Source organism: Antechinus flavipes, chromosome 4, assembly GCF_016432865.1.
Source record: "Antechinus flavipes isolate AdamAnt ecotype Samford, QLD, Australia chromosome 4, AdamAnt_v2, whole genome shotgun sequence".
Lineage (NCBI taxonomy): Eukaryota > Metazoa > Chordata > Mammalia > Dasyuromorphia > Dasyuridae > Antechinus > Antechinus flavipes.
The window spans coordinates 196,658,753-196,686,038 of NC_067401.1; the positions used below are offsets into that span (position 1 = coordinate 196,658,753).

At 39.3% G+C, this 27,286-nt stretch overlaps 1 protein-coding gene across 3 annotated transcripts; it reads right to left on the reverse strand.

Annotated features, from left to right (window-relative positions):
- Window positions 1-1,479: 1,479 nt before the first annotated feature.
- MTCH1 (mitochondrial carrier 1) lies at window positions 1,480-25,687 on the reverse strand. 3 transcript variants are annotated; one of them, XM_051996815.1, is made up of 12 exons: window positions 25,311-25,666; window positions 20,776-20,860; window positions 16,913-17,019; window positions 16,069-16,146; window positions 14,119-14,176; window positions 12,268-12,319; window positions 8,188-8,247; window positions 6,298-6,391; window positions 4,702-4,749; window positions 4,454-4,521; window positions 3,981-4,056; window positions 1,480-2,175 (listed from the first exon to the last, which is right to left on the reverse strand). In XM_051996815.1, the coding sequence occupies exons 1-12, from the start codon at window positions 25,602-25,604 to the stop codon at window positions 2,104-2,106; spliced, it is 1,092 nt and encodes a 363-aa protein (XP_051852775.1). In that variant the 5' UTR covers window positions 25,605-25,666; the 3' UTR covers window positions 1,480-2,103. The 3 variants fall into 3 exon arrangements, 2 of the variants coding, with proteins under 2 accessions (XP_051852775.1, XP_051852774.1); XM_051996814.1 differs by lacking the exon at window positions 8,188-8,247 and adding an exon at window positions 10,097-10,156; XR_007953494.1 differs by lacking the exons at window positions 1,480-2,175; window positions 8,188-8,247 and adding an exon at window positions 10,097-10,156 and having other exon boundaries at window positions 4,025-4,056; window positions 6,294-6,391; window positions 25,311-25,687.
- Between the last annotated feature and the right edge of the window lie 1,599 nt (window positions 25,688-27,286).

Here is a 27,286-nt window from a genome sequence, read left to right on the forward strand (position 1 = left end):
TGAAATGAGCAGAACCAGGAGATCATTATATACCTCAACAATGATGCTGTTTGAGGACGTATTCTGATGGAAGTGGATCACTTCGATAAAGAGAGCTAATTCAGTTTCAACTGATCAAAGATGGGCAGAAGCATCTGCACCCAAAGAAAGAACACTGGGAAATGAATATAAACTGCTTGCATTTTTGTTTTTCTTCCCGGTTATCTCTACCTTCTGAATCCAATTCTCCCTGTGTAACAAGAGAACTGTTCGGTTCTGCACACATATATTGTATCTAGGATATACTGTAACCTATTCAACATGTAAAGGACTGCTTGCCATCTGGGGGAGAGGGTGGAGGGAGGGAGGGAAAGAATCGGAACAGAAGTGAGTGCAAGGGATAATGCTGTAAAAAATTACCTTGGCATGGGTTCTGTCAATAAAAAGTTATTTTAAATAAATAAATAAATAAATAAAAATAAATGGGCCAGCACAGCACAACAGTTGGTTTGACTGGCCTGGAACTAATTTTCTGTGGCTAGGAACTGCCCCATGGGCCAGGCTCTCGTCATATCAAGATAGCTTTTTTTAACAGGAGAAAGCTCCCTCTCTGATTGGCTGTGACATCACAGAGCCTTTTTAAGCCCACTGCAGCTAGAGGTCGTTTTCTTTATCCTGGCGTAGCTGAACTGAGTGGATGGATAGTCAAGAGAGGTAAGGAGCTTGATAGTGAACATATATGTCTCTCACAGACCTTGTGTTCGGTGCATTATTTGAGCAAGTATAATAAAGGCTTTAAGTTTGCATGTGGCTGTTCTTGAGTATGCTGTGGGTTATTAAACTACAATTCAAGAAATCGTAGCCAGATATCTCTGAAGGACTCAGTGGAGGTAGCTGAGTAAAATTAGTTGATACTGCAAAGGTCAGTGGTCAGAGATTTTCTGATGCCCTGGAAATTAAGAAAGAGTGGCAATGTGAAATATCAAGTAACACTAGAGCTTCCTCAAATGAAGTGACTGCTCAGGGTTAAATAATAAACCATATTTTACAGATGGCTCCCAGACGAGAGCGCATCATAGATTGTCAAGCCTTGAAGATTAATTTTTGAAAATTAATATTTAATAGTTGGAATTATTTAACATTAGCCAGGTAATCAAATACCAGTCCTGCATAAGACATTTCTTACCTCAATGGACATCATGTGTTAAGCAGATTGAACATAAAATGGACAAGGCAAAATCATCATAAATAAAACCTTTTACAAAAAAATTTTACTGTGTCCATATTAGAAAAACCAAAACATAGAAAGGCTTAGCCTTTACTAAGAGAATATTTGGATTCAAGTCTCTGATCTGTCACTTTTCAGCATGTGATCTTGAGCAAGACAACTTTGCTAAGCCTGCTTTCTTGTCAATATCACGGAAATAAAAAATTCTGCCCACCTCAGTTGTTGGTAAAAATGTGTTGATAAAATCAAATGAAATAATGTATGTAAAGTGCTCTGGGAACCACAACATATTACATATCCTTTATTAAGCAACAGAGTTACATGATATAAGAGTACTAATTAAAACAGGCTGTTTCTCGCCCAAAACTATACCTCCTACCCCTAACTGTTGAGGAAATATCTGCAAAGCTATTGCTATTATTATTATTGTTTACAAAACCAAGCAGAGGAGAAGTATGCTCATCTGTTCTCTGCCTGAGTTTTGTTCAATGGGGGGGAGAGGAGGAAATATGCTGCCACCCTGACTATGGTATAATGGAATGAGTCTCTATGCCCTTACTAATATTATTTTTCATTTTATTTGCAATGCCTCTGAGATATTTACCAGAAATTGCTCCAATGCCCCTTGTGCCACTCTGCCAAGCAGTCTTAGAAATTATTAAATCAGAATCAGTATTGAATAAGTACTTTTTCAGACCACACCAAAACCCTACTCTCCTTACCTACCAGCCCATCCCCTATCTACACAACTGAAAAACCACTAATAACCACCAGAAAGGCAAACATCCAAATCGTTGTATTATACAGTCAGTTATCTTACAAGATAGCCCAATAATCAGGCCCTTACTCGGGCTGGGCAGATAGTCTGTTTATTATTGTAGTCAAGTTATTCTGATTTAGTCAATGGAGAAGCTTGATGCTGCTGAGATTCGGCGGAAAAGCAGACTTGATCCTCGGAAAAGCTGACCCTGCAAAGAAAGAATAGTGAGATAGTTGAAAAAGGGAAGCCTTACTTCCTCTCTCAAGTTGAATCCCAACTTCAGCTTTAGGGCAGATGTTAAGAACTTGAGTTTTAATCCTGAAAAGAAGCTTTGACACCATTTGTGCGATCTCCTCATTCCTGAGGATAGGCCCAGAAAGAAGGGATTTGCTCAAGCTGATCTCATGACCATTCCCAGGACTTTTTCCACTTCCTGATTTTATCTTCTGATGCCTTTTGAATGAGTCCTATATTAATCTGGTGAAAGGAAAAGACACTGAGAACTCAGGGAGCCAGAACATAACTATCCAGAAAGGAGGGTCCATCTATGTCAAGTTTATGCTATTATTAAGTGATATGTTTTAAAATTTTTATTTGATGACACCAATGGGAGGACATAGGGCTTTGGAAAGGGTTCCTGGGACCAGGTTTCCAACAGGAAAAGAATCTTTTTTGGTTCTAGTAGCCAGATGTATAACTATGCCCAGGGAGTTTGTGTTTCATTCAGAATTGGCCAGTATCATCAAAGAAAATCAACATCTTATCCAGACTCACTATAGTGGAAGTATAATGGGATCTTTCTCTGGTTAATGTACCCTGAGGATATAGCTCCTGATTGATCCCCAAGATAACATTAATGTTCCCATTTTATAATGAAGCCAAGTGAAAACCTATTCCTGTAGGCTCACCAATATACTGACCCACTCAGGGACAAGATATCTTTAGACAGTAAGCAGATAGGTAGACAGAGAACATAAAAACAGAAGAATGGCCAGAGGAAGCAGACCAATGCTTCATCCAGATCCCTATACAGTGAGATGGGCACAAGATGATGGCTGAAGGATAACCTGGATGATCTGCTTGAGATCACCATAAAATATGAGGAATCAGCCCTTATTATTGAAAAGGGACCTGAAAACTATTTCCTTTATTAATTCAAGTGATGGTTTCAGACAAGCTTCAGAACCACAACACAGCCCCTAATTAAGTAGCCCCATATAGGACCTAGAGGATTGGGGGAGAATGAGAGAATTCTTTTGCAGATATGAGGATCCACAAATGTGTGGAATACTGTCTAAAATGTCAGTTTTTTAAAATATGTGGACTGGTTTCACTGATTTTCTTTTTATTCTTTTCCCTTTTTTCTTTTGTGAGGCAAATTGGTAAGGACTTCTCCAGGGTCACTCAGATAGGAAGTGTTAAGTTTTCTAAAGGAAGATTTGAACTCAAGTCTTGTTGGCTCCAGGGCCAGAACACTAACGACTATGCCAGCTATGTCTTTCTTCTTTTCCTTTTAAAAAATCTTCATTAACTGGAATGGCTCTCTGGGAAAAGGAGGAACAAGGAGACTGAGGGAAATTTAAATAATATAAAACCCAAAGTCATCAACAAAATTTTATTTCTACAACTGGGGGAAAAAAGAGCCCTTACTATCACTAGTTTCCTTAAATAACCTATTAAGTTACTTTCCACTGTTCATCTTATTCATATAATTCACAAACTTCCAAGCTTTGGTTTAATCTACCTCTGTTTTTCTATATTGAAGACCAATACTTTTTAAAATCTACTCTCACAGGAAAAGAACTTTATAATGACAAAAGGTATCAATAAAATATTTTAAAAGATCAGTCTCAGGGCTGCTAGGTGGTGCAGTGGATAAAGCAACCAGTCTTGAAGTCAGGAGGACCTGAGTTCAAATCTGGTCTCAAGCCCTTAATACTTCCTAGCTGTGTGACTTAACCCCAATTGCCTCAGGAAAAAAAAAGATCATTCTTCTCAACTACCTCCACTTACCTGCATGCTCAGATATCGCCAACAATGAATCCAGGACTTGAACACAGGGGAATAAGGTGGGAGGCCTGCCAGCAACCTGCCCAGGAGTAAGATCAATGGGTCAGAACCAAAAAAAAGCAATGGAGAAAGCCTGGCTGGCATGGCCTGAACAGAGACTAATATAACGGGAATATCTAGTTCAAACAGGGTATTAGTGATCAAAGATCAGTTTTACCTGCTTTCTGCTGGTAATTACATGGCAGGATCCATATCCAGGGGGGAGAAGGAAAGGACAAAGTCGAAAAGGTTTAGAGCCAACCAAAGCTTTCTTTAAGCAGTGGACAAGGATGAATGTGGTCTTTTGGCTTAGAAACTCAGAGAAGGAGAACCTTTTCAGGACTTCCCAAGTCCCAGCTTTTGGGCCACAGAGGCCATCAGGCTCCCAAAGCCCAATTCCAAGGTAATGTGAGGGACAACTCTTCACACATACATACCCACAGTTGTTGACAGCCATGAGGTCACCAACCAGGAGGAAAGGGTAGGTCAACATGCTAACTGCAATCTGAAACCCAAAGAAGTCAAAATTCTCCTCAGCATCTCTATTGCTATAAATTATACTGACAAGTATCCTGAGTAGTCTCACCTCCATTCATACCCAAATCCACACAAAGAATAGAATGTCAATAGAATGGTAACCATGGACCAACACTGTCTGGGGCCACAGAGCTGGCTGCATACCTACCCCCATCACAAACTTGGTGTAACTGCGAACTGCCAGTGCTTGGCTGAACTGAAGGGTGAGAATAGAGAGAAAAGTCAAGGTTACAACAGGCTCTGGCTTCCATCTGTCCTAGCAATCTGCTATTTACACTGTGGTATTCCTTCCCTTCAAATAATGCTGCAGAAGTAGTTCTAGTTAATCCTCATCAATGCTTCTGAAGTTCAAATTCTCTTTGACTTTCAGAAGATTCCTTTTTAGGGCCTTTTACATGGTCTCCTTTATTCTATGTTAGGAGTGAGACAAGGTGTGGAGAGAGAAGTATGGAATAAATTGGGCAGAATACATTTTTAAAATGGAAACGGGTAAATTTGCCAGGAATTATGAAGGCAAGGTAATGGAATAAAGGGTCACACTAAGTGTGACAATTTTCCAAAACACACTGAAAGTCTTCTTTGAAACAAAGGTATAAGAAGTTATCCATTTAAGGATCTGGACCTGAAAACCTTCTGCTATTCCTCATCCCTGACCAAAAAAAAAAAAAAAAAAAAAAAAAAAAAAAAAAAAAAAATGCCCAGCAAGATTTGTAAATTTTGCCAAAGGATTCACTTGATGCCTGCAGGTTTAATTGACTATTCTTGTTCAAAATTTGCTCACTGGCTTAAATGTATGTCCTTGATGTACCGTAGATTTCAGGCCGCAAGTGCCAATTAATACATATTTTAGATTATCATTTTGACCCAGTTTAGCAGGCTCAACTGCAAATGTTATAACCTAAATTCCTATTCCTCTTTCTCTTCCTTTCATTTTTCTCTCCCTATCACATACACAAAACTAGAGAAAATTAGAAGTCACAAGTATTAAAAATCACAAAGCATGAAGCATTTAATACTGACTCAGTGAAGTCTCTATGAAACAACTCATCCACAAAACTGAGGTGGCTGAAAAAATACAGTAAACTCCAAACTTCTCATGAGTTTCATTTGATTGGAAAGGAAATCAAGACTTTCCTTCAGAAAAGATCCTTTAAAGTTATAATAAAAACCTTCCACATAAATGAAACAATTTGCCAAATAGCATTAAGCAGACCAAGTTGTAAAAAGTTTTTTTAGAAAGACATTTAGATATGGAACATCATAGCAATCCTTTAAATATCAGACTCTGAATTAATTAATCATGGAAAACTTTTTTCAAACCGTAACAATCTTAATCTTAAAATTCCAGAGCTGGAAGATATCTTAAGAGGCCCTCTGATCCAGTATGCTCTTTTAAGAAAAGCCACTTTGAAAAAAAAAAAAAAAAAGCCTAGATGCACAGGAGTCAATCTTTTTTCTTTTTTTTTTTTGGAGGGGGGGGAGGTGGCGGGGGGTGGGGTGGGGTGGGGGTATTTCGAGATTTCTGTAATTTTTAAGGCCATTGAAATGTTGCCTTGGCTCAAACTAAAAAGCTTCTCCTACGTCTTGCATTTATTTGCAAAATCCAGTCTCTCTGATACCTCACGAAATAGATTTCTACTTCTAAAATGCTTCCTTTATAATGAAGGCAGATGATTCTGTTCTACTTGTATGGAAACAGATAATTCTAGCTTTTGCTTAATCCTTATGAGAGTGACTCACTCACACTGTCGTCCACCAAATAAGCGTTGATGAAATGAGCCAAGAGGTTACAGCCCCACAAGAAGACCACATCTCCCAGGAGGTGAGGTATCAAGCCCCTAAAAACAAAGTTAAAAATCAGATTTTATATTTTTTACTCAAGTTGTGAGTTCTGATGCTGAAGGAGGATGGCATGAGGTGCCTGGCTATTGGCAATGTGACAAAGTGGAAGAGAACAAAACTCTGGAGGCAGAGGACCTGGGTTCCAATTCTGATTCTATCACTGACCAGCTTTGTGACTGACAGCCAGTGACCTAAAGGTTGCTTTGGAGGAAAAATCCTCTTTGGGTCCCAGTTTCCTTAATTAAAAAAAAAAATGGAGTTGGCCTGAATCTCCAAGATCCTTTCCAATTCTAGTTATTATTCATGATCTTAGGTGACAGGTAAGCAATGCAAAAGCCTTTGCCAGAGCTTTAGTATAGCCAAGCTTCAGAGGAAGCAAGACCCTGTGTTATAGATAAAAGTGCTTGGTTACCAGGACAGGATGAAGCCAAATGCTGTATCTGATACATCCAGTGTTTTCCCTACTTGTAGAGTAATCTTTGCTTCTCATCCTAAGATGGCAAACTAGCTCACAGAATTAATTTCTTTTAAAATACAAGGATGTACTTTTCTCAAAACTGAGGTTTTTCACACTCTGAAGACAGTGCTGATCTGAACAGTTTCTCATTGCCAGTTTAATCTAGAATATTTATCTTATATGGAATGTACATTTTTCAGTTCACATGAAACAAGTTCCTCATCTTCCAACATATCTGGAATTCCAAATTCTCTTCTTCCTCTCCCACCACCAAGTTGAGAAGGCAAGCAATTTGGCATAGATTATACATGTGTAGTCGTGCAAAACATACTTCCACCTAATTCATTCTGTGAAAGAAAACAGAGCAAAAAAAAAAAAAAAAAAAACAAGAAAAATAAAGAAAAATCATCTTTAATCTGCATCCAGGCTCTACTAGGTCTTTTTATGGAGATGGAGAGTACCTTTTATTATAAGTCCTACATAAGTATCTTGAACCATTGTATAACTGAGAAAACTAAATTATTCATAGTAGATCATCATATAACATTGTTATTATTGTGTACAATGTTCTCCTGGTTCTGGTCATTTTACTTTGCATCCATTCATTTAAGTCTTTTCATGTTTTTCTGAGGGCAATCTGCTCACCATTTTTTAAAGCACAATGGTATTCCACTACAACCATAGACCACAACTTGCTCAACCATTCCCAACATATGGACATACCCTTAACATCCAATTCTTTGCCACTACTAAAAAAAACTGCTATAAGTATATTTGCACATATAGGTCCTTTTCCCTATTTTATGATCTCTTTGGGATACAGACCTAGAGAGGTATTGCTTAGTCAAAAAGTATGCATGGTTTTATAGCCCTTTGAGTAAGGTTCAAATTGTTAGGGGGGGGTTGAATCTTAAAAGAATGCTCAAGATGAATTCACCGAGCAAATACTTTGGGTGTGGGAAATCAATGACACTGGACTGTCAAGGCAGGACAGAGAGTTGGGAGACATGAAGTGTTACAAAATTACCAGCAATTACAAGTATGATGAAAAATCCTCTGGATTTGTCAGCCTTGCTACCTAGTATCTTATATACTCCTACTGTTGACCTTATTTCTGGACCTATTACAAAATAAAAGCAAAGTCCTGCTTTGGGTTCTTATTTAGAGTTTACAGCACCTAAGCATTCAATAACACAATGACATTTCCAGAACATACTTAGTCCTGAGTAAATACCCAAATGAAGCACTTTCTAAAGATGTGCAGGAAGAAGAAACAAAGTGTAACACAAACAACCTTTGGTGGGAAAGAAGAAAACCTCTTTTAAACCCACTTACACAAAGAACCCCAGCAGCCCTTCTTCTTGGAAAATCTTCCCAATGGAGCTCAGCACGCCACTGCAGAGAACACAAAATTACGCATGACATAAGAGAGAGATGTACTGTCTCATGTGGAGCCAGAGTCCCTGACCAACACTGCATGCCCGCAGCCATTTACCCCTCACTGAGGTGGGTGGAGAATAATTCTCAGTTACAGGATGTCCTCCAAGTAGAGAACAATACAGACTTATCTTCTTTATTTGGGAAAAGTCTAATGTTCATAGGAATTGGGGAAAAAAGAGAGAGGGATGAAAGTCTTCTTCAAGGGGCTGGGAAGGATCAATTCCCCAAGTCTTTGGGTCCCAGTTTCCTTAATTAAAAAAAAAAATGGAGTTGGCCTGAATCTCCAAGATCCTTTCCAATTCTAGTTATTATTCATGATCTTAGGTGACAGGTAAGCAATGCAAAAGCCTTTGCCAGAGCTTTAGTATAACCAAGCTTCAGAGGAAGCAAGACCCTGTGTTATAGATAAAAGTGCTTGGTTACCAGGACAGGATGAAGCCAAATACTGTATCTGTTACATCCAGTGTTTTCCCTACTTGTAGAGTAATGTTTGCTTCTCATCCTAAGATGGCAAACTAGCTCACAGAATCAATTTCTTTTAAAATACAAGGATGTACTTTTCTCAAAACTGAGGTTTTTCACACTCTGAAGACAGTGCTGATCTGAACAGTTTCTCATTGCCAGTTTAATCTAGAATATTTATCTTATATGGAATGTACATTTTTCAGTTCACATGAAACAAGTTCCTCATCTTCCAACATATCTGGAATTCCAAATTCTCTTCTTCCCTCTCCCACCACCAAGTTGAGAAGGCAAGCAATTTGGCATAGATTATACATGTGTAGTCGTGCAAAACATACTTCCACCTAATTCATTCTGTGAAAGAAAACAGAGCAAAAAAAAAAAAAAAAAAAACAAGAAAAATAAAGAAAAATCATCTTTAATCTGCATCCAGGCTCTACTAGGTCTTTTTATGGAGATGGAGAGTACCTTTTATTATAAGTCCTACATAAGTATCTTGAACCATTGTATAACTGAGAAAACTAAATTATTCATAGTAGATCATCATATAACATTGTTATTATTGTGTACAATGTTCTCCTGGTTCTGGTCATTTTACTTTGCATCCATTCATTTAAGTCTTTTCATGTTTTTCTGAGGGCAATCTGCTCACCATTTTTTAAAGCACAATGGTATTCCACTACAACCATAGACCACAACTTGCTCAACCATTCCCAACATATGGACATACCCTTAACATCCAATTCTTTGCCACTACTAAAAAAAACTGCTATAAGTATATTTGCACATATAGGTCCTTTTCCCTATTTTATGATCTCTTTGGGATACAGACCTAGAGAGGTATTGCTTAGTCAAAAAGTATGCATGGTTTTATAGCCCTTTGAGTAAGGTTCAAATTGTTAGGGGGGGGTTGAATCTTAAAAGAATGCTCAAGATGAATTCACCGAGCAAATACTTTGGGTGTGGGAAATCAATGACACTGGACTGTCAAGGCAGGACAGAGAGTTGGGAGACATGAAGTGTTACAAAATTACCAGCAATTACAAGTATGATGAAAAATCCTCTGGATTTGTCAGCCTTGCTACCTAGTATCTTATATACTCCTACTGTTGACCTTATTTCTGGACCTATTACAAAATAAAAGCAAAGTCCTGCTTTGGGTTCTTATTTAGAGTTTACAGCACCTAAGCATTCAATAACACAATGACATTTCCAGAACATACTTAGTCCTGAGTAAATACCCAAATGAAGCACTTTCTAAAGATGTGCAGGAAGAAGAAACAAAGTGTAACACAAACAACCTTTGGTGGGAAAGAAGAAAACCTCTTTTAAACCCACTTACACAAAGAACCCCAGCAGCCCTTCTTCTTGGAAAATCTTCCCAATGGAGCTCAGCACGCCACTGCAGAGAACACAAAATTACGCATGACATAAGAGAGAGATGTACTGTCTCATGTGGAGCCAGAGTCCCTGACCAACACTGCATGCCCGCAGCCATTTACCCCTCACTGAGGTGGGTGGAGAATAATTCTCAGTTACAGGATGTCCTCCAAGTAGAGAACAATACAGACTTATCTTCTTTATTTGGGAAAAGTCTAATGTTCATAGGAATTGGGGAAAAAAGAGAGAGGGATGAAAGTCTTCTTCAAGGGGCTGGGAAGGATCAATTCCCCAAGTCTGTGGGATTTCAAGACTTTCCTCCCAGCTCTGGCAGCCACTACAGAAATGTCCCCACTGCCTCATCTCATACTTTTCTGGGGTTTAACAAATTTCCAGTAGAGGAGATGGAAGGTCCAACCTTAGCCCTACAAAAGACAAAGGCAACTGGGGGGCAAAGTAAGAAGGACAGTGGATCTGTAGTCAAAGGCCCTGGCTTTGAATCCCAGCTGACTTCAGTATTACTGAATACTCTGTTACTCTGGGAAAACCATTTCATCTCAGCTGCCTCCTATGAAGGGGTCAGACTGGGGCTCTAAATCTTAAGATCCAATGACTAGGAACAGTGTTGCATGGAAGGGGACTTTCCCAGGAGACACAAAAGCTGCATGATGTCTCATGCAAGAGAACACACACAAAATTATGGGCCTGGGAGAGGACAATGATGCAGGCTGGCCAGGCCTCCTGTCTCTAAGCCTCTCAGAACAGGCAGACTTTTCCAAAAGGTAGAAGCCGCTGGGGTCTCTGGGCACAGCAGCAGGCTCTACCAGGGAGGGAGGACATGGGCTTAGGATGCCCAGCTTTTGTAGCCAGGCTGGCAGCTGCCATAACAGTATCATAGCCATAAAAAGCAAAGGAAATCAACAGCAACTTTGAGACTGAAAGCTATGAATTGTCAACTGTCCTGACCTGAGTGCACATATTCACAGCCTCGCTAGGACTGGGCAACCTAGGAAAGAGAAAGACAGTGGGGGTCTTGAAACACTGGGCCACAGGATCCCCTTCCCACCTGCCAGGCCTCCCTACTCTTTCCAAACAAGGATTTGACAAATTATATCATCAATATTGGCCAGAGCTTTTCTTCCTGGCCTCTCCCCTCATTCCCCCACTCTTGACCAAAGACCCTAAGCTCAGGTTCCCAGGGGCCAGCCCAAGACACCATGTCAAGGCTTGTTAAACATCATGCTGTCCTGGATCCACAACATGCAGCAGCCTGCAGCCTGCACTTAGAGAAAAAGGAAAGTGTTGGGGAATTAGAGAACTGGAGAGGTTTTCTGCCTCAGGGTAAGGAGTTTCTCAGGGCCAGGCTCTTTCTACATTCAGGGCTTCAGAGGGGAGCAGAGGATGCACAATCATCACTGAACAAAGGCTGTTGTGTGAGCAGGGATTGTGTCTATATTACCCACATCACAGGGCCCTGTCCATAGTTGATATTCAGTAAAAGTCAATGGAATGAATTAATGAATGACAAATGAACCCAGAGTATATTGAGAACATGATAATATAGGTTAATGGGAAAGCTATTGGGAGTTACCAACACATTTTAAGACAACCTGGGAAAAAAGTGTAAGAATGGATTTTAAGGGGCCTAACCAAGACTGACCATTAGGTCATGATAGACCTGGTGTCATCTTGGGAAGTTGGGTCAACTCCAGAGCCTAGGGAATTACAGACCGGAATGGACCTCACCCTAGAGCAGAACACTGGGATTCAAAGACACAGGGTGCTACTTGTCCTAAAAAGACTATCTCAGTTGTTCTCAGGTCCACAACCCTGACTGGGATTTGGAAAAGCACCAACAGGCACATAAGCAGCTTATAGCCACCTGAGTATGTAATTCTTTTTTCTCATGTGACCAGAAGAACAGTAAACTAAGGAAAAAATGTTTTTTTTAAGTTGAAGAAAGAAGCAGTCAGAGTTCTTGCAGGCTAGCTGCCAGCATCACTTATTTGGGCAATGGATGGAGATCTTGGGAGACCTTAGATGAGTTGGTTAAGAGATCAGACCCAGGCATTTCCACTAGAGAGCTAAACAGCAAACAGATGTTTGCATCAAAGGATACTCAGAATCACCCACCTGTATTTGACCTCCCGCCCCACGAACTGGACCATACAGCGCATCGAGATGACTAAGGGAGGAAAACAGAACTAAATACAAGTAGTCAGGTATACCAGTGCCCATGCTCACCAACATCCCTAGCCCAAGGATATCTAATGGAAACCAATGTGAATCACAGGAAGGGAAAAATAGAGAAGGTAGCTATGCTAGAGTGTCAAAACCAGTGGAAATGGAGACAGAGAATATAGACTTGAAGCCTGCACCTGATACTTGGGCAAATCCCTCCTGTGGCCTGTTTCCTTATCCTAAGTGTTGAACATAGTGGATGTCCAAGACTCCTTCTAGCTTTCAATCCTGTGGTTTCTATGGAGTGTGTGTGTGTGTGTGTGTGTGTGTGTGTGTATGTGTATATACAATTCCCAACACACATCCTATCTTCTAGTCAAACTGGATTATTTCCAGATGTGTCCCATGCCATCCCACCTCTGCAAACTTTAGCTTGTGCTATTTTTTGCAAGATGTGTCATGCCTGATCCTCCCCACTTCATCTCTACTGGTCCAGACTCTGATCTTAACATGTTAATTTTTTACAACAAAGGACCTGAGTTCAAATTCTAGCTTTGCTGCTTACTTATCCCTGGGTAGTCTTGAGCATTTTCTTTGGGGCTGGAGTGGGTGACCTCTTTTTTTCCTGCTCTATACTTACATCACATGCCAAGATCTCCAGGAGATCATCATGGGAGCAGCCAGGATGCTCAGAAGCTTTTCTATCTCAGTCTAGTATGAATCAGGTGGAGAAGATACTCTGGAACAACCTCAATCCTGCCTTGGTGGGAAAAACTATCACTTAGAAAGTCTGTCTTAAGTAATGCATGGATAGATGTAAGATAACCAGTTGGTTTTTATAACAACCACTGGAGAACATGCTGGATAGACTGGGAAACCATGGGCCAAACCATATGGAGACGTTTCTGATAGGAAATAAGGGTTAAGCAAGTGAATACCCTTTAATTTATACTAAGAAAAATTCTACAAGTGGAAGGATGCAAGGAAAGGAGCTAAAGTTATTCAAAATGCTCAACAAATTTCTTATTTTCATTACTTGACATTTCTTCTTCTAGAACAGTATTTTATTAATTGTACACTGATATATTGCATAAAAGACTTTGTTTTCGAATAAAAAAATGCTATGATGCCCACAAGAGGGAAGAGGACATGAGTGAGGAAACTTCTCTTCATACTTACCCATTACTCTCATCAGATTGGACTATTTTCAGTTGTGAACATACTCCAAAGTTTTCTCATTTTTGTTCTTTATTTATGCTGTGCTTTTCTCTGAAATGTCCCTTTTGTCATCACTGATCATTATTATATTACAGGCTGCCTTCCTCCCCTCCATGAAGTCAGGAAGACCTAAGTCTACACCCTAATTTTACTTGTATACTTTGTGAAAGTGTGTAAATTCCTTAATCTCACTAGGATTTGTCCACTAAAATAAGGAAGTTGAATTAGTTAAGCTTTAAGGTCTCTCTACATCTTTAAATCTTAGGATCTAAAATAAAAGAAATGCCTCACAAATAAAACACCATATACAAGGATTGGGCAGAGACGAGATTCAAGAAAATCATAATTACCCTAGGATTGATACCTTGCTTTTCAATCTAACAATGTGGTTCCAAGGGCACTATAGTTCACTAGGAGATTTCAGGTAATTTTAACCACTTAGAAATATGAGCTTCTGAATCCAATACCTCTTGCTGACAGGCCAAAGAGAGAGTCCTTATTTATACTCCCTACTTATCTGAAGGGCTTGGACCTAATGGGAACTATTTTAGATTCTATTTCAAATGTACTTTTCCCCAGACTTACCATGCAGAGGGTGAGAAAGCACCCTGGACACACACTGTACCACCATCTCATGAGAAGTCTGGGGGAAAAAAAAGAAAGGAATTAGGAATAAAGTTTGATCAAGGGTGTCTGTCTGGTAGTGGATTTTAACTAGTCTTTATAGGGAAAACAACTAGATCAATAGTTAGGTGCAGTCTATATCAGATATGGCATAAAAAGATAACCCATAAGAAAAATCCTTCCTCAACCCAGGATAGTGGAATTTGTAACATTGTTTTGAGGAAGAATTCTCAGATGAAAGAATTCAAAGACTAAGGTGAGGTGTGTCTTAGAGTCCTTTATCACTTAAATCAACAAATATTTAGTATTTGTACTGTGTTAGGCACTATGGGGGATTAAAAAATGAGCAATATAGTTTCTGAGACATTACATTTTGGATTGGAGTAATTTAAATTCTACAACTTGTTATCAATTTATTCTCTAACATGTTATAATAAAGACAGCTACTCATTTTCTTTATGTGCAAGTTCACAATATGAAATTCTCAAATAACAATAGTTCAAGGTAATTTTTAATTTATCTTTTTCTTTCAGACTGCACATCCAGCCTGATGTTATTTTTTTCTTCCATATTGATTTCTTCATTCTCAATTTCTACAGATAATGTGGTAGAATGATAGTTATGATATACAAGACAGGGAGTCAGAAAACCTGGGTACTAGTTCTGTCATTACCACTGGCTACTTGTGTAAGTAAGACAAATCACAACTGAATCATCTTCCTAGGCCGAAATTTCTTCAAATGTAAAATGAGCTTTGTGTGATCTTTAAAACTTAACATGCTATGATATGGTAATGCTGGTCCTAGCAAAGTCTGAGAATGATTTTTATCATCTCTTCCTTACCAGACTTGCAACCTTTAGTACTAGTTAATGCTTAATGCTGCTCTCCAAATCAACTGGCTATGTATGTGGTCACTTGGCCTTACCTCCTCTCTGAGCCTGCTATGAATCTTCATTCTCTACTTCAAAACTTTTCAAGACACTTCTAATATTATTCATCTCATTTCCTTCTTCAGCTATTTTTCCAATGGATATTTCCTCAATTTCCTTTTCATTCAATTACTCTATTTCTGCCTCTAGGCCTTCTCCTAAATCATAAAGACTTACACTATTTATGACCACTGGCAGTTTATCACATTCAAATAACTCCCCCAAAAAATCTTAACCTTTTCCAGGAAAATAAATTTCCTTTTTCCATCTCAACCAAAGAATATTTTGAGTTCAACAATTTGCTCTTCTTTAATTTTCTCATAATGGATCCTAATCTTTTAGTTCATTACTGATGTTTCTGACTCATTTAGTCCATACTTGAATGGTCATTCTTGAATCTTCAGTTCCTAAAATATAGAGAATGTGACTAACTAACACTACAGAAAAATACACTATCTAAATGCTTGATAAATACTCTTTTATAATATTATAATATAAAATTTATAATATTATAATATAATATATTTTATAAATATATAATATTTATAACATTATATAATATAATATAATCATAAAATTTATAATATAATATATAATTTTATAATATTTTATAATATATTATAATTTATAATATAAAATAATATGATAAAATTTTAAAATATATAATATTATATATTTATAATATAATAATATAATGTAATATTTTATAATATATTATAATATAATATTATACAGTTAAACAGATCATCAGTCCCCAGAATAAAAGTAAAGGAGAAATGAGTTGAAGATAGAGAAGCCACCAAAAATGCTTTCTCATCTTTTCTAGACAGCCTTAAGCAAATATGTTTCTCTGGCAGGAAAATAGTAGTAACCATAGTTCACTAATACTCACCCTTCCTCTCCTTCCCCATTCTTCACCAAATCAATCCTAGCTCAAAGCTCTCTCCTGGTCCAATTTAATCTTTAAGCACAGATACTCACCTCTTTCACTACCTTCCTCAGTGATGTCTTCACATCATCCTTATTGGATACATGTTCTAACTCCTCCAAAGGGAAAGCCTAAGACAGAGAATGAACAGAGAGGAAATAATCTAAATTCAATAAGAAAAGGCCACTAAGCTTTGCCCCTGAGATTAATTGTTAAGAGCGAAACAGTTTCAGAGAGGTAGCCAAGATAAAAGAGATCCCAATGAGCCCTTCAGTTTTTCTTCTGCAACACCCCTCTGATGAGTCTAAGATGACTCCCTCAATAGAGAGCTACTGTTATCTGGACAAACAAATCCAACACTTGCTTTCGTGGATCTATAAGAGTCATCTGTGGTGGACTAGGATGAACCAAGATACTCTGAATGAGAAATGGTCTAACTAGATCAGACAGCCCAATAAAATAGAAAAATAATTGATTTGCAATCACCAAGTTCAAATCCAGATTTTGCCAATGACTAAATGTAGGAAGGACCTTCCTCTTCTATACAATAAGGGATTTGGAAGAGAAGCCCTCCAAGGTTCTCTGCTGCTTCTAAATCTATTAAATCAAGCAATGGTCACTCTTTGTCTTAGTTACTCAACTGGGAGAAATAAAGAAACACATTATAACTTTTCAAAAGGATCAAAAGCCAGATATGAGAATTTGCACCAGGACAATGTTGCCCAAAATCAGGATGTGATGGTCAAATGGTTTTAGCCAAAGGTACTGGCAAAGTATAACACACAAAGTATAAAACACAGCCAAGGCACATTCTGTTTCTAAACTGAAGTCACAGAGATCCTAACAGATTAACTATATGGCATGATACATGGATATAAGACACATCCATGGCCTCACCTTTTTCACACTACCCCGGGATAGGGTGGAGAGAGCACTAGACATAAGTCTTGGACTCAAGCCTCGGAATAGTCCTCTCTTCCCATCCACTTGCACAATGTGTCTGGCTGCACAAAAGAAGAAAAAATAGATTTCATTCCCATTCCATTTCACAATTAATTTCCACTTCTGGACACCACAACCTAAATATTTATTTAGGTTGCAAACTTATTGCAAACTTGGATGAACAGTAATATTCATTTCAATTGTGACTTAAAAGAGACTAGATACCAAACCAAAAAATAAACAAATAAATAAAGACATCATCTTTCTTCTGGATTGCAGAAAGATCACTGGTGATTCTAAGCATGTCACTTCACTTTTCTGTGACTTAATTTCTTCATCTGTGAAATGAAAAGTGCACACCTGCATTGTATACTTCACAAGACTAGTTTTTTTTTTTTAATGACAAAAAAAGGTTAAATATTTCTTCAGTCAACTTTAAAATAAATCATTCCTTTCCAAGTTTCAATGCTAGTATTTCAGCTCATTAACTCAATGTGAATAAGAAACCCATTTCACTCTGTGTAAATCAAGGAGAAAAACAAACATATTTTTCAAAAGATAGTAAGAAAGTTCTGGCAGTGACATGGGCCTGCCAGGTTGTGGGAGACACATTATTTATAATAATTGAGAAAAAGGCCATGGAGAGCAGCGAGGAAAGAACAGGAGACTATTCTCCTTCAAAGACTTCTCACTGAATCACTGAAGCTGAGGGAGCCATCTGACTGAATCCTGCATCAGGTACATCAGAGATTTAGAGGAGAGAGAGCCCAGCTTCCAAATGCTAGCACACTGCTTTCAGAAAAAATGTAAGCAATTTGTGATGGCAAAACCAATCAGTGTACAAGAAGGAGGTTCTTTTGAGGAATAGTTGCTCCAAAAAGGTCTCCCACTAAAGCACCACTATTTGACCTAGTAAAGTTTTTTGTAACTTTAATAAAATTAGTCTGATTCCCAAAGCCTGAAAGTCCTCTTATTTTCAAACCAGCACTTATTTATCCTTTGTGTCCAGATGCTTAACTCTCTAAAACATCTGGTGGTTGTAAACATATGAAGGAATGAAAGAACAAAATGTAAAGGAGCTTTCACATTCCAATTTGACTTGACTAGGGGAAGATTGTAGAATATTTGTAAAAACTATACAAGTTCATTTGTTCCAGGTATATACTGTGATACTTGGAAACTAAGACAAAAAGAAGACAAAGACATAAAAGTAGAAGGGGAGGGAGCATCAGGAAATAGCTCCATGGTTAAAGTACTATATTACAGTAGCACCTGAGAACCTAAATTCAAATCTTAATTCAAAACAAAATGCTTCTTTGAATCTTTATTTGTAAAATAGGGATAATCCTCAAACTAGCTATTTCACATGGCTATTGTGTAGAATGCTTTGTAAACATTCCATGTGAGGCAAAGACTGCTTGCTTATATTTGTGTCTCTAGTGCTAGGGTAAGCACTAGTATACATAGTTTGCTGCTATTAGTAAATGCTTAATGTTTACAGTAATATTTTTTCTGTTCATCTCAAGCCATAAACCTAGAATAGTAACCTGGATTTAAATTATTTAAATCTTAAATTTGTTACAAAGGATCATTTCAAGAGGTTTAGGATAGTGGGAGGCACGAATGACTGGTGTAAAAAATAAAAGATGTCGATGAAACTTTAAAAAAAAACAACCCACTGAGCTTCTAACACAGTAAATTTTCCTAGCTTCATGTGGTAGCAAAAGCAGGAAGAAAACCCATTGATGGTAATAGCTTCCTAGTCCCTTAGATATCAGTGGGCCACCTATTAACTTAGGAAACGAAAAGCTAACATGATCTCTGTGGTATTATATTTTTATTTATGTTGCATCACCTTCTGACATTATTCAGGAGCACTTCTGAACCAAGAAAAGTTTGTTTGACTCCTATACCTTAAGAACCTGCTGATCCTTAATTCCCTTATCTACAAAATGGGGATAAGAATCTTTATTTCTTTTCATCTCAAAGAGTTATAGTAAGTGCAAATGATCAGAGGAGAGAATCACCCATTTTTCTGAAGAAAAACAGAGCAGAAATCCAAGGGAATATTTGTTGGGCTATTATAGCTAGAGCTCTTCAAAAATACCTCAACATTGACAACTAGCTAGGTAAGCCCCAAATTGATGACACTCTCCATTCTTTGTTTAGATTGGTTCCCAAAGAAACCTAGTAAAAGATAAATTCTGCAAATCTGTAACTGCAGCAAGTTATGAGAAAATGTTCCTGCCCAATTCATAACATGGTAACAGCCTTTCCAGATCTGATAAGCTGTTGCAACACAAGTATGGTCACCTGCTGGTTAAGCCAACACTACAGGATCTTCCGAAATCAATTCCAGTAGTAACCTTCCTAGCCCCTAGATATTTTTCCAATGGCCAAGGGGGAAATTGGGGTGGGGGTGAGGATAGTTGGAAGACTGGGAACACAGGAGACCAGGAAGTAGAAGAAAAAAGAAGGGTTAGAAGAAAGGTATATGGGAATGGAGTAAAGAAAAGGAGGCACCAAAACAGATTGGGACTAGGATTGTGTAAGAGAAACCAAAGCTGTTTTTGGATACACACCTAAGAATTAGGGAGTTATTAATGAAGTTGGCAGTAAGTAGGACATGCAAAGCCATAAACACTAAGTATCTTACTACATATCCCAGATTGTAACTCTGCTACAACCTAAGCAAAGGAGTAGATGATCTTGAAGAGCTCTCCATTTCTGCCATTCTGTGTCTAAGATTTTAATATTTCTCCTAATAATGATTTTAATGTGGCTGCTTGTGACATTTCTCAGGGTGTTCTTCCCACTACTTAGGACCATAGGAGATTGGGCACAGAGTGCTATATTTTCCCAAATATATAAAACAATAGTTTTCAACATTCATCTTTGCATCTCAACATTTAAAATAAAAACAAAAGCATTTTCCTTCCCTACCTCACAGAGTTACAATAAGGAAAGTACTTTATAAAACTTAAGAGCTATAGAAATATGAACTATTACTACTGCTTTTAACATTATTACCTGGAAACACTCTTTTCTGTCCAAAGCACCCTTTTACACTTAAACTACAAGCTGCTTCTTCTGTACTTCTCCAAAAGGAGAAGTGATTTGCCTTTACATGTAAATAAGCTCTATAGGTTTCGAAGCATTTTAACAGACATTATTAATATATCTCACTTGAGATTCACAAGTAACTACAGCATGATGACAGGTATGAAACCCAGTTTTGGGGGGAGAAGTTATTTAATTTTCAATTAACAAGCATTTATTTTCTCTTCTTATTCCCTCTGCCAATGAGAATCTGCAAATGAATTCCTCATCTGTAAAAAGAATTAGAGAGGGAAATGGCAAACTACTTTAGGGTTTTTGCCAAGAAAACCCTAAATGGGATCATGAAGAGTTAGTATGAAACAATTCCAACAACAAAATAATAATTGAGTATGACCACAAAGGAGTAGTCAGAACTTGCAATAAACACTTTGTACAAGGGAATGGGGATTTAGCCGCTTCCAATTCTAGGAGTTTTCCTTCTGTATCTGTTTACTCCTCATAAACTATGCAGGGTTGTGTGCATGTGTAGAAAATCTTTGCTATAGAATTGGAACCAAAGCTGTATTTTCTACCTCTGGCTGCCAGATACTTTATCACCAGTTTCTTAGTCTTTAGCTACATTCTCCAAATTCCCTTCTCCACCCCTGGTTCAAACCAAAATGAATGACTGCACAGTTCCCCTGACCCATCAGATTCAGCCAGCAAGGGTTCTGAGACCTCTTTCCCAAGCATTTTCTCAGGATGTAAATAGCACTCACCATATGTGAAGAAATTAGGCAAGTAGAAGACCTTTCTTCCCAGCACATTGGTCCCTACAGTGGGAGGCAGTGGTTCATGTCCAACCTTCAGATAAAGAAAACGAACTTAGGACATTGTTCATGTTCAAACACCTTTACCCCAAATACCGTCTCCTAGCATCTCTTTCCCCTTCTAATTACTAATCATGGCAAGGACCCTACAAATCCTCTTGCTCTGTCCCTCTATCTTGGCACTCTTCTCCCCCATCTGCTCCATATGTCTTATAACCATATATTATTTCTCCAGATAGAATTTTACTAGATATTGATCAAGATCCAAGCTGCTCATCAAACTTAAGTCTCTCAATTAACCCTGATAGACATATATAAATATGTCAAATGCCAGTTTCTTCATTCCCAATCACATCTATTTCTCATCTATTCCTATTTCCAATCATCCCCTAAATTCTAGACATGCCTAATATCAGCCATAACTAAATCCCATTCAAATCCTATTCAACATGCCCCCATGACCTTGGATAAGTCACTTTTACAGAACAGTTTTTTCCCTTCCATAAAAGGAAGATATTGAAGTTGATAATCTATAACTGATATTTAATGACTTGGGAGATCACCAAATCTAAGAATCTCAGTCCGAGGGAACCTCAGAGGCAATCCAGCTTAACCCCAAATAAGAATTCTTTCTTTAACATACCCAGGAAAAGTCTATTTAGACTAAGCTTGATGATCTCCAATGAAGGAGAACACATGACTTCCTAAGGTAGCCTATTCTAATCTAAATAACCTAATTACTAGGAAAATTTTTCTTACAGTGAGCCTATATCAATCACCAACTACCAGCGCTCTTAGTTCTTCTACCCTCTGGAACCAAATAGTAGAGTCTTCCTTCCATGTGACAACCCTTCATATTACTAGAAGGCTACCATGTTGTTCCCTCCCCTCCCCCCATTTCCAAAATCTCTTCTCTAGACTAAATATTCCTCAGTTCCTTTCAATACTCATATAGTATGATCCTGAGACCCTGCACCATCCTCATAATCTTCCTTTGGACACTTTCTAGTTTATCAATGTCCTACCATATATTAATATGGTAACTTCAAAATGAACAACAATATTCCAGGCTGGGTTCACCTAAGACAATAGAATTATAGTCTCTCTAGTTATATACTCTATGCTACTCTTAACTTTTTTGATCTCCATAACCCACTGTAAACTCACGATGAATCTACAATCCACCAAAACTCTCAAATCTTTCATATTACCTGTTGTCTAGTGATACATCACCCATCTTGTACTTGTGAAGGTGATTTTTTTGGATCCAAATGTTGGATTTGCCATTAATCCTTATTAATTTTTATCTTATTGTAGCCAACATGATGTACTAGCTTGTCAAGATCTTTTTAGGTTCTGACTCAAGTATCCAACAAACGTTGTTGAGTAATTCTTCTAGGTTCTGTGTCATCTGCAAATCTGATAAGCATGCCTTTATTTAAGCCACTGATTTAAATTGTTACACTGCATAGAGCCAAACATGAATATCTGAGGAATTCCAAGTGCTTTTTCAAGCTAATATAAAATATTGAGTTTTTGTGTCCAGATACTCAGCAAGTTCCAATTCCAACAAGCTGGACCACAAGAATAGTACAAGATGCCAAATGTTTTGCTAAAATCCAGGTATGTGTTTCTTGGATCTACCAATCTAGTTACTCAGTCAAAAAAAAATTTATATGAGCTTGGAATGCTCTCTACTTAATTAAGTCATGGTTTATCAAATCATTCCTATTTCATTCTCAAATCTTATTACAAAAAATTCCAAAATACCAAATCTGTCATTCCCATTCCATATCACTTTTAAAGTTCTGCCACACTTACTTCCAATTACCCTCAAATTTCCAATTCTCAAATCACATTCATTCCAAATTTACTTTCAAATTTGTTACATTTAGTTTGCACCATGCCCAAATGCAAATTACTCCTTAGGCACCAAGTTTGTCTATACCAAAACTACTCATCCCTCAAATTCCCATTATACCCAAACACAAAGTTGTCTCTCTCATTTCACATCTCTCCCAAGCTGTCACCCCAAATCTCAAACCCAAATGTCACACTTATTTTATATCTCACCAAATCTCTATATTTCAAAATCTTACTCACTCCTAGATGCTATATTCATTCTACAACTCTTCAATCTCAGCCACACCTAAATGTCTCACTATTACCCTCAACCTCAAATTCAAGCTCCTCTAGTCCTCAATAACCTAGGAATATTTGCCCCCATTCCAATCATACCCCCAATTTCTTCTTGCATTAATTACTATAAATAACTTCATACCCAATTATGATTTCCATTCTCTCAAATACATCACTGTGAAGTCTAAAAGTAGTCACCTTTAGGTCACACCCCAAATCTTTTTATTCTATTCCACAAATACTCAGGCTGTCACCTAGAATTTCTGCTCCTATCTATTCCACACATCCCCAAATCTTAATTGCTTCTGTTCCCAGTTACGAATTTAGAGCCAATCAATCAACAATTAAGGGCTAGGTACTACAACTGGCACTGGGGGGAGGGGAGATACAACCACAAAGAATGAAAAAAATCCCCTACATTCTAACAAGGGAAATTACAAGGACATACAAACATATACAGAATAAGTATAAAATTAAATATAAAAATATAGATACAAAATAGTTTGGAAGAGCACTAGCAGTTGGAAGGATTAAGAAAAGCTTCATGTAGAAGATAATGCTTAAGCTACCTATTTAAAAGAGAAACTATGAATATTAGGTACATTGAAAGCGTGAGGAACAGAGAAGTATGCCAGATCAGAAGAGTCCAAGGAAAGGGAGTAATCTCTTATTAGTCTGGAAAGGTAAGTAGGGACCAGGTTTTAAAGGGCACAAAAAGCTAAACAAAGGAGTTTATATTTTATCTTAGAGGACAAGAGGAATCTATCACAGTAGAATGAGAAAGGGAGTCACAAAGATCTATGCTTAAGGAAAATTATTTTGGTAGCACATGTAGTATGAATTGGAGGGAGAAAATACTTCAATATCATATCCTCTTTTTCACTAGTTTTTTTCCTCCAACTAGATTTCTGTGACCCACTCCCTTCCATCCCATCGCCTAATCCCAACCACCCTCTTCCTGATGCTCCCGGAAGCCCCAAACTCCTAAACCTCTTCTTTCACTCCTCAGTCCTCTCCTTCCCCCTTTAACTCCAGCGCACCTTTTTCCCCTCAGCAGCCTTCCCTCACACCAGGATGCAGTATTTCTGAAGCCAGAAATAAAAAGAGCTTGAACTAAAATAGTAGCTATGTGCCTGGAATGAAAGGTTAGAAACTGAGAGATGTGAATGTAGAAACCCAAGATGTGGCAACTGTGTGGGTATATGGATTAAGGGAGTCCAAGATAATCAGTGTTTTTTCTAACCTCTCTGAACCTCAGCTTGATGACCCTACATTACAAAGGCCAAGATCTCCTGCTTCATCCATGGCCATTTCCAATCACCCTGATCTATAGTGGACCCAGATGCTTCTAGAGGGGAAAGTGAGGTAGGTGACCTTGCACAGCTCTCCCTCACTCAAATCCAATTCACCTGCATCACATGCATGGGCATCAACTCCATGAGGTCTTTCCCGAATGACGGACAAATAACAGCCTACAACCCCATCTATAATATGAGGCGTTTGAAGATTCCAGAGCACTGATAATAAAGAGTGCTACTCCTCCCTTCAAAGAGAAATGACAGACTCAAAGTGTAAAATCAGAACTACATTTTTGCATACAGTCTATGTGGGAACCGGTTTTACTTGACTATATTTGTTATAGGAGTTTTGTTTTTCTTTTCTTTTTTAAAGTCAAGGAGATCAAAGGGAGAAAAAGATCAAATGCTTGCTAATTGAGAAAATAACAAAATTAACTTCAAGTGAGGGGTGTGGGCTAGATTCCTTTGACGGAGGGGGGGGGGGGGGTAGAATTCCAGATCTGAATTTCTCCTGTCCCTAGATCTCTCTCTCCTATAGGGATGTCACAACCTCTCACAAACGCAACCTCATTTGTTTCGCCAGTATCTATCCCCAGCTACAGTCCTTCAATGCCATATCCTCTCTTTCACTGGTCTTTTTTCTCCAACTAGATTTCTGTGACCCACTTCCCTCCATCCCATCGCCTATTCCCAAGGTCCTCCCGGAAGCCCCAAACTCCTAAACCTCTCCTTTCACTCCTCAGTCCTCGCCTTCCCCCTTTAACTCCAGCGCCCCTTCTTTCCCCTCAGCAGCCTTCCCTCACACCAGGACCCTTCTCAGATTTCCTTTCTGTCCCTCCTCCCTTCCAACGCCTCCCACTCAGGTTTCTCCCCCTAGCCCAGGAGTTCCCCCCGCTCCTCATTGTCCTCCTTAGCTCTCCCTCCTAGTTCCTGACTCCCTTCTCATTCTTTCCCCCCTTCCAATCTGTCCTTCCCTCCCCCTTCAGTTTCCTCTCACTTTCCTTCTTCCCTTCCTCCGTTTTCCTGTCTCCCAATCCCCGGGCGCACCTGGATGAGCAGTTTCACGTAGAAGAGTGGGTGGCTCAGCGCAGTCACGCCGGCCCCCAGAGCCAGGAACAAGGCCTCCGTGGCCGCGGAGCCATCCCCGGTTCCCAGGGCTGCTACGGCCGCCGCCTCTACGCCCCGGGAAGAGGACTGGGGCGGCCGCGGAGGCTGCAATCCCCATATCCCAGCCCCCGGCGGGGCTCCCGGTTCGGCGCCCCCTGCTCCCGGACCCGCTCCCACCATACCCCTGGCGTCGCAGCGAACCCAAGGCGCCACTTCCGGGTCAGAAGCCCCCATGGGGTCCAGGCGTAAGGTCACTCCCTGTCACGTGACAGAGGAATGGCTCTCTGCTCTGTACCCTCCCCTTCGGGATGTTGGCTTTCTCTGGGAAAGAAGTGGGGAGCTGAGCTGGGGCCAGGCTGTACCATTCGAGATAGAAAAGAGGGGGCGAGAGAGGGAGGAGGAACTGTTGGCACAGGCTAGTCTCTGTGGTCTGCGACTGGGGTAGAGAGGTTGGGGTGGAAGAAGAAGAGGGCTCGAAAAGCTTAAAAGCCTGGTTTTGGTGGCGAGCTGGCCGGCGTTCGCTCGAGATTCTCGGCGGGGTTTCTCCTGCGCTTCCAAGGAATGGCACTTGCCAGATGTTTGGAAACGCAGGCAGTTCCACGTGGGAGGAGTTGGTTAACACTCGGAGCCTTTCCTCTGCAGGACGCTGGAGAGCTCCCTGCTCACGTGGGAGGGCGTGTGGGAGGGCGTGTGGGAGCGCAGGTCCTCCGCGAGCCCTGCCACTCACCTGGGCACTGAGCAAGTCATTTAACCTCCCTCTGAGCCTCAGCTTCTTATCTGTAAAATGAGGAGACTGGGGAAAAAATTAAAAACCGAGGAGACCTCGCTAGAGGGAGTGAGGTTGGGCGTGACGCCTGGGTTTCCAGCCTAGTGACTGGGAAAGGAGCCCATAAGCTTCCTCACACTGCCGGAGGGGTCCGTAATACGGAAAAGGTTAAGCCCTCTGGATCTAGAGCTTCTGCCCCTCCTTAATTGGAGGCAACTGTACTTACTGCAAGAAGTGCAAGGGGGAAAGCTAAGAGCTACTCTTCAAGCATGTATTCGACTTTTTTTTTTAGGTCAGGAAGAGAAGGTTTAAGTTAGAGAATCACTAGGTGTTTCCTTGGTCCCATCTGTTTAGTTTCTTCGTTCTTTGGTTTGATCTGGAGCTAATGACCCATGCTTGTAATTGGGGCACTTATTTTTAATTTGCTCAGGGTTTAGAAAATCACACACACACACACACCATACAAAATAAATAAGTAATTTGGTAAGGAAAGCATTAGTAGATTTAGGGAATCTGCAAAGGATTAATCAATTAATCAACAAACAATCATTAAATGTCTACTACGCGCCGGGTATTATGATTAGCAGAGACTACCCAAACAAAAATTAGAGTTTCTTCCTTCAAGGAGCATAGCTCATATTGAGGGAAGACAACGTGCACTAAAATGTATCCAAAATCAATACAAGGTAAATAAGGAACGGGAAAAAGGTGCCTGCATCTGGAAGCAGAGGGAGTCGTGATAGGCTTCATGTGGAGAGCGTCACTTGAACAGAGTCTCAAAAGAATGAAGGGATTCTAAGAGGTGTGAGGCAGAAATGTATTCCAGGGAGAGAGACCAGCCCGCATTTAGGTGAACAGATGAGAGGTGGAACATCACATATGAAGGCCAGAAACAAGGCCAGTTGGTAGGGAATATAGAGTGTGTAAAAGGGCACGACATAAATTCAGAAAGGCAGATTGGCTCCAGGTTGCAACTTTAAATGTGAAATATAGGAGTTAATATTTGATCCTAGAAGGGCAACTAGAATTTATTGGAGCGTTATTGAGAGTTGTGTGGTTGGATCTGAGCTTTTAAGATATTAGTACTTTGGCAATAAAGGTATGCTAAAGGATGGGTAAAAAGTGGAAGGGGAAGAGGAATATGAGTCAA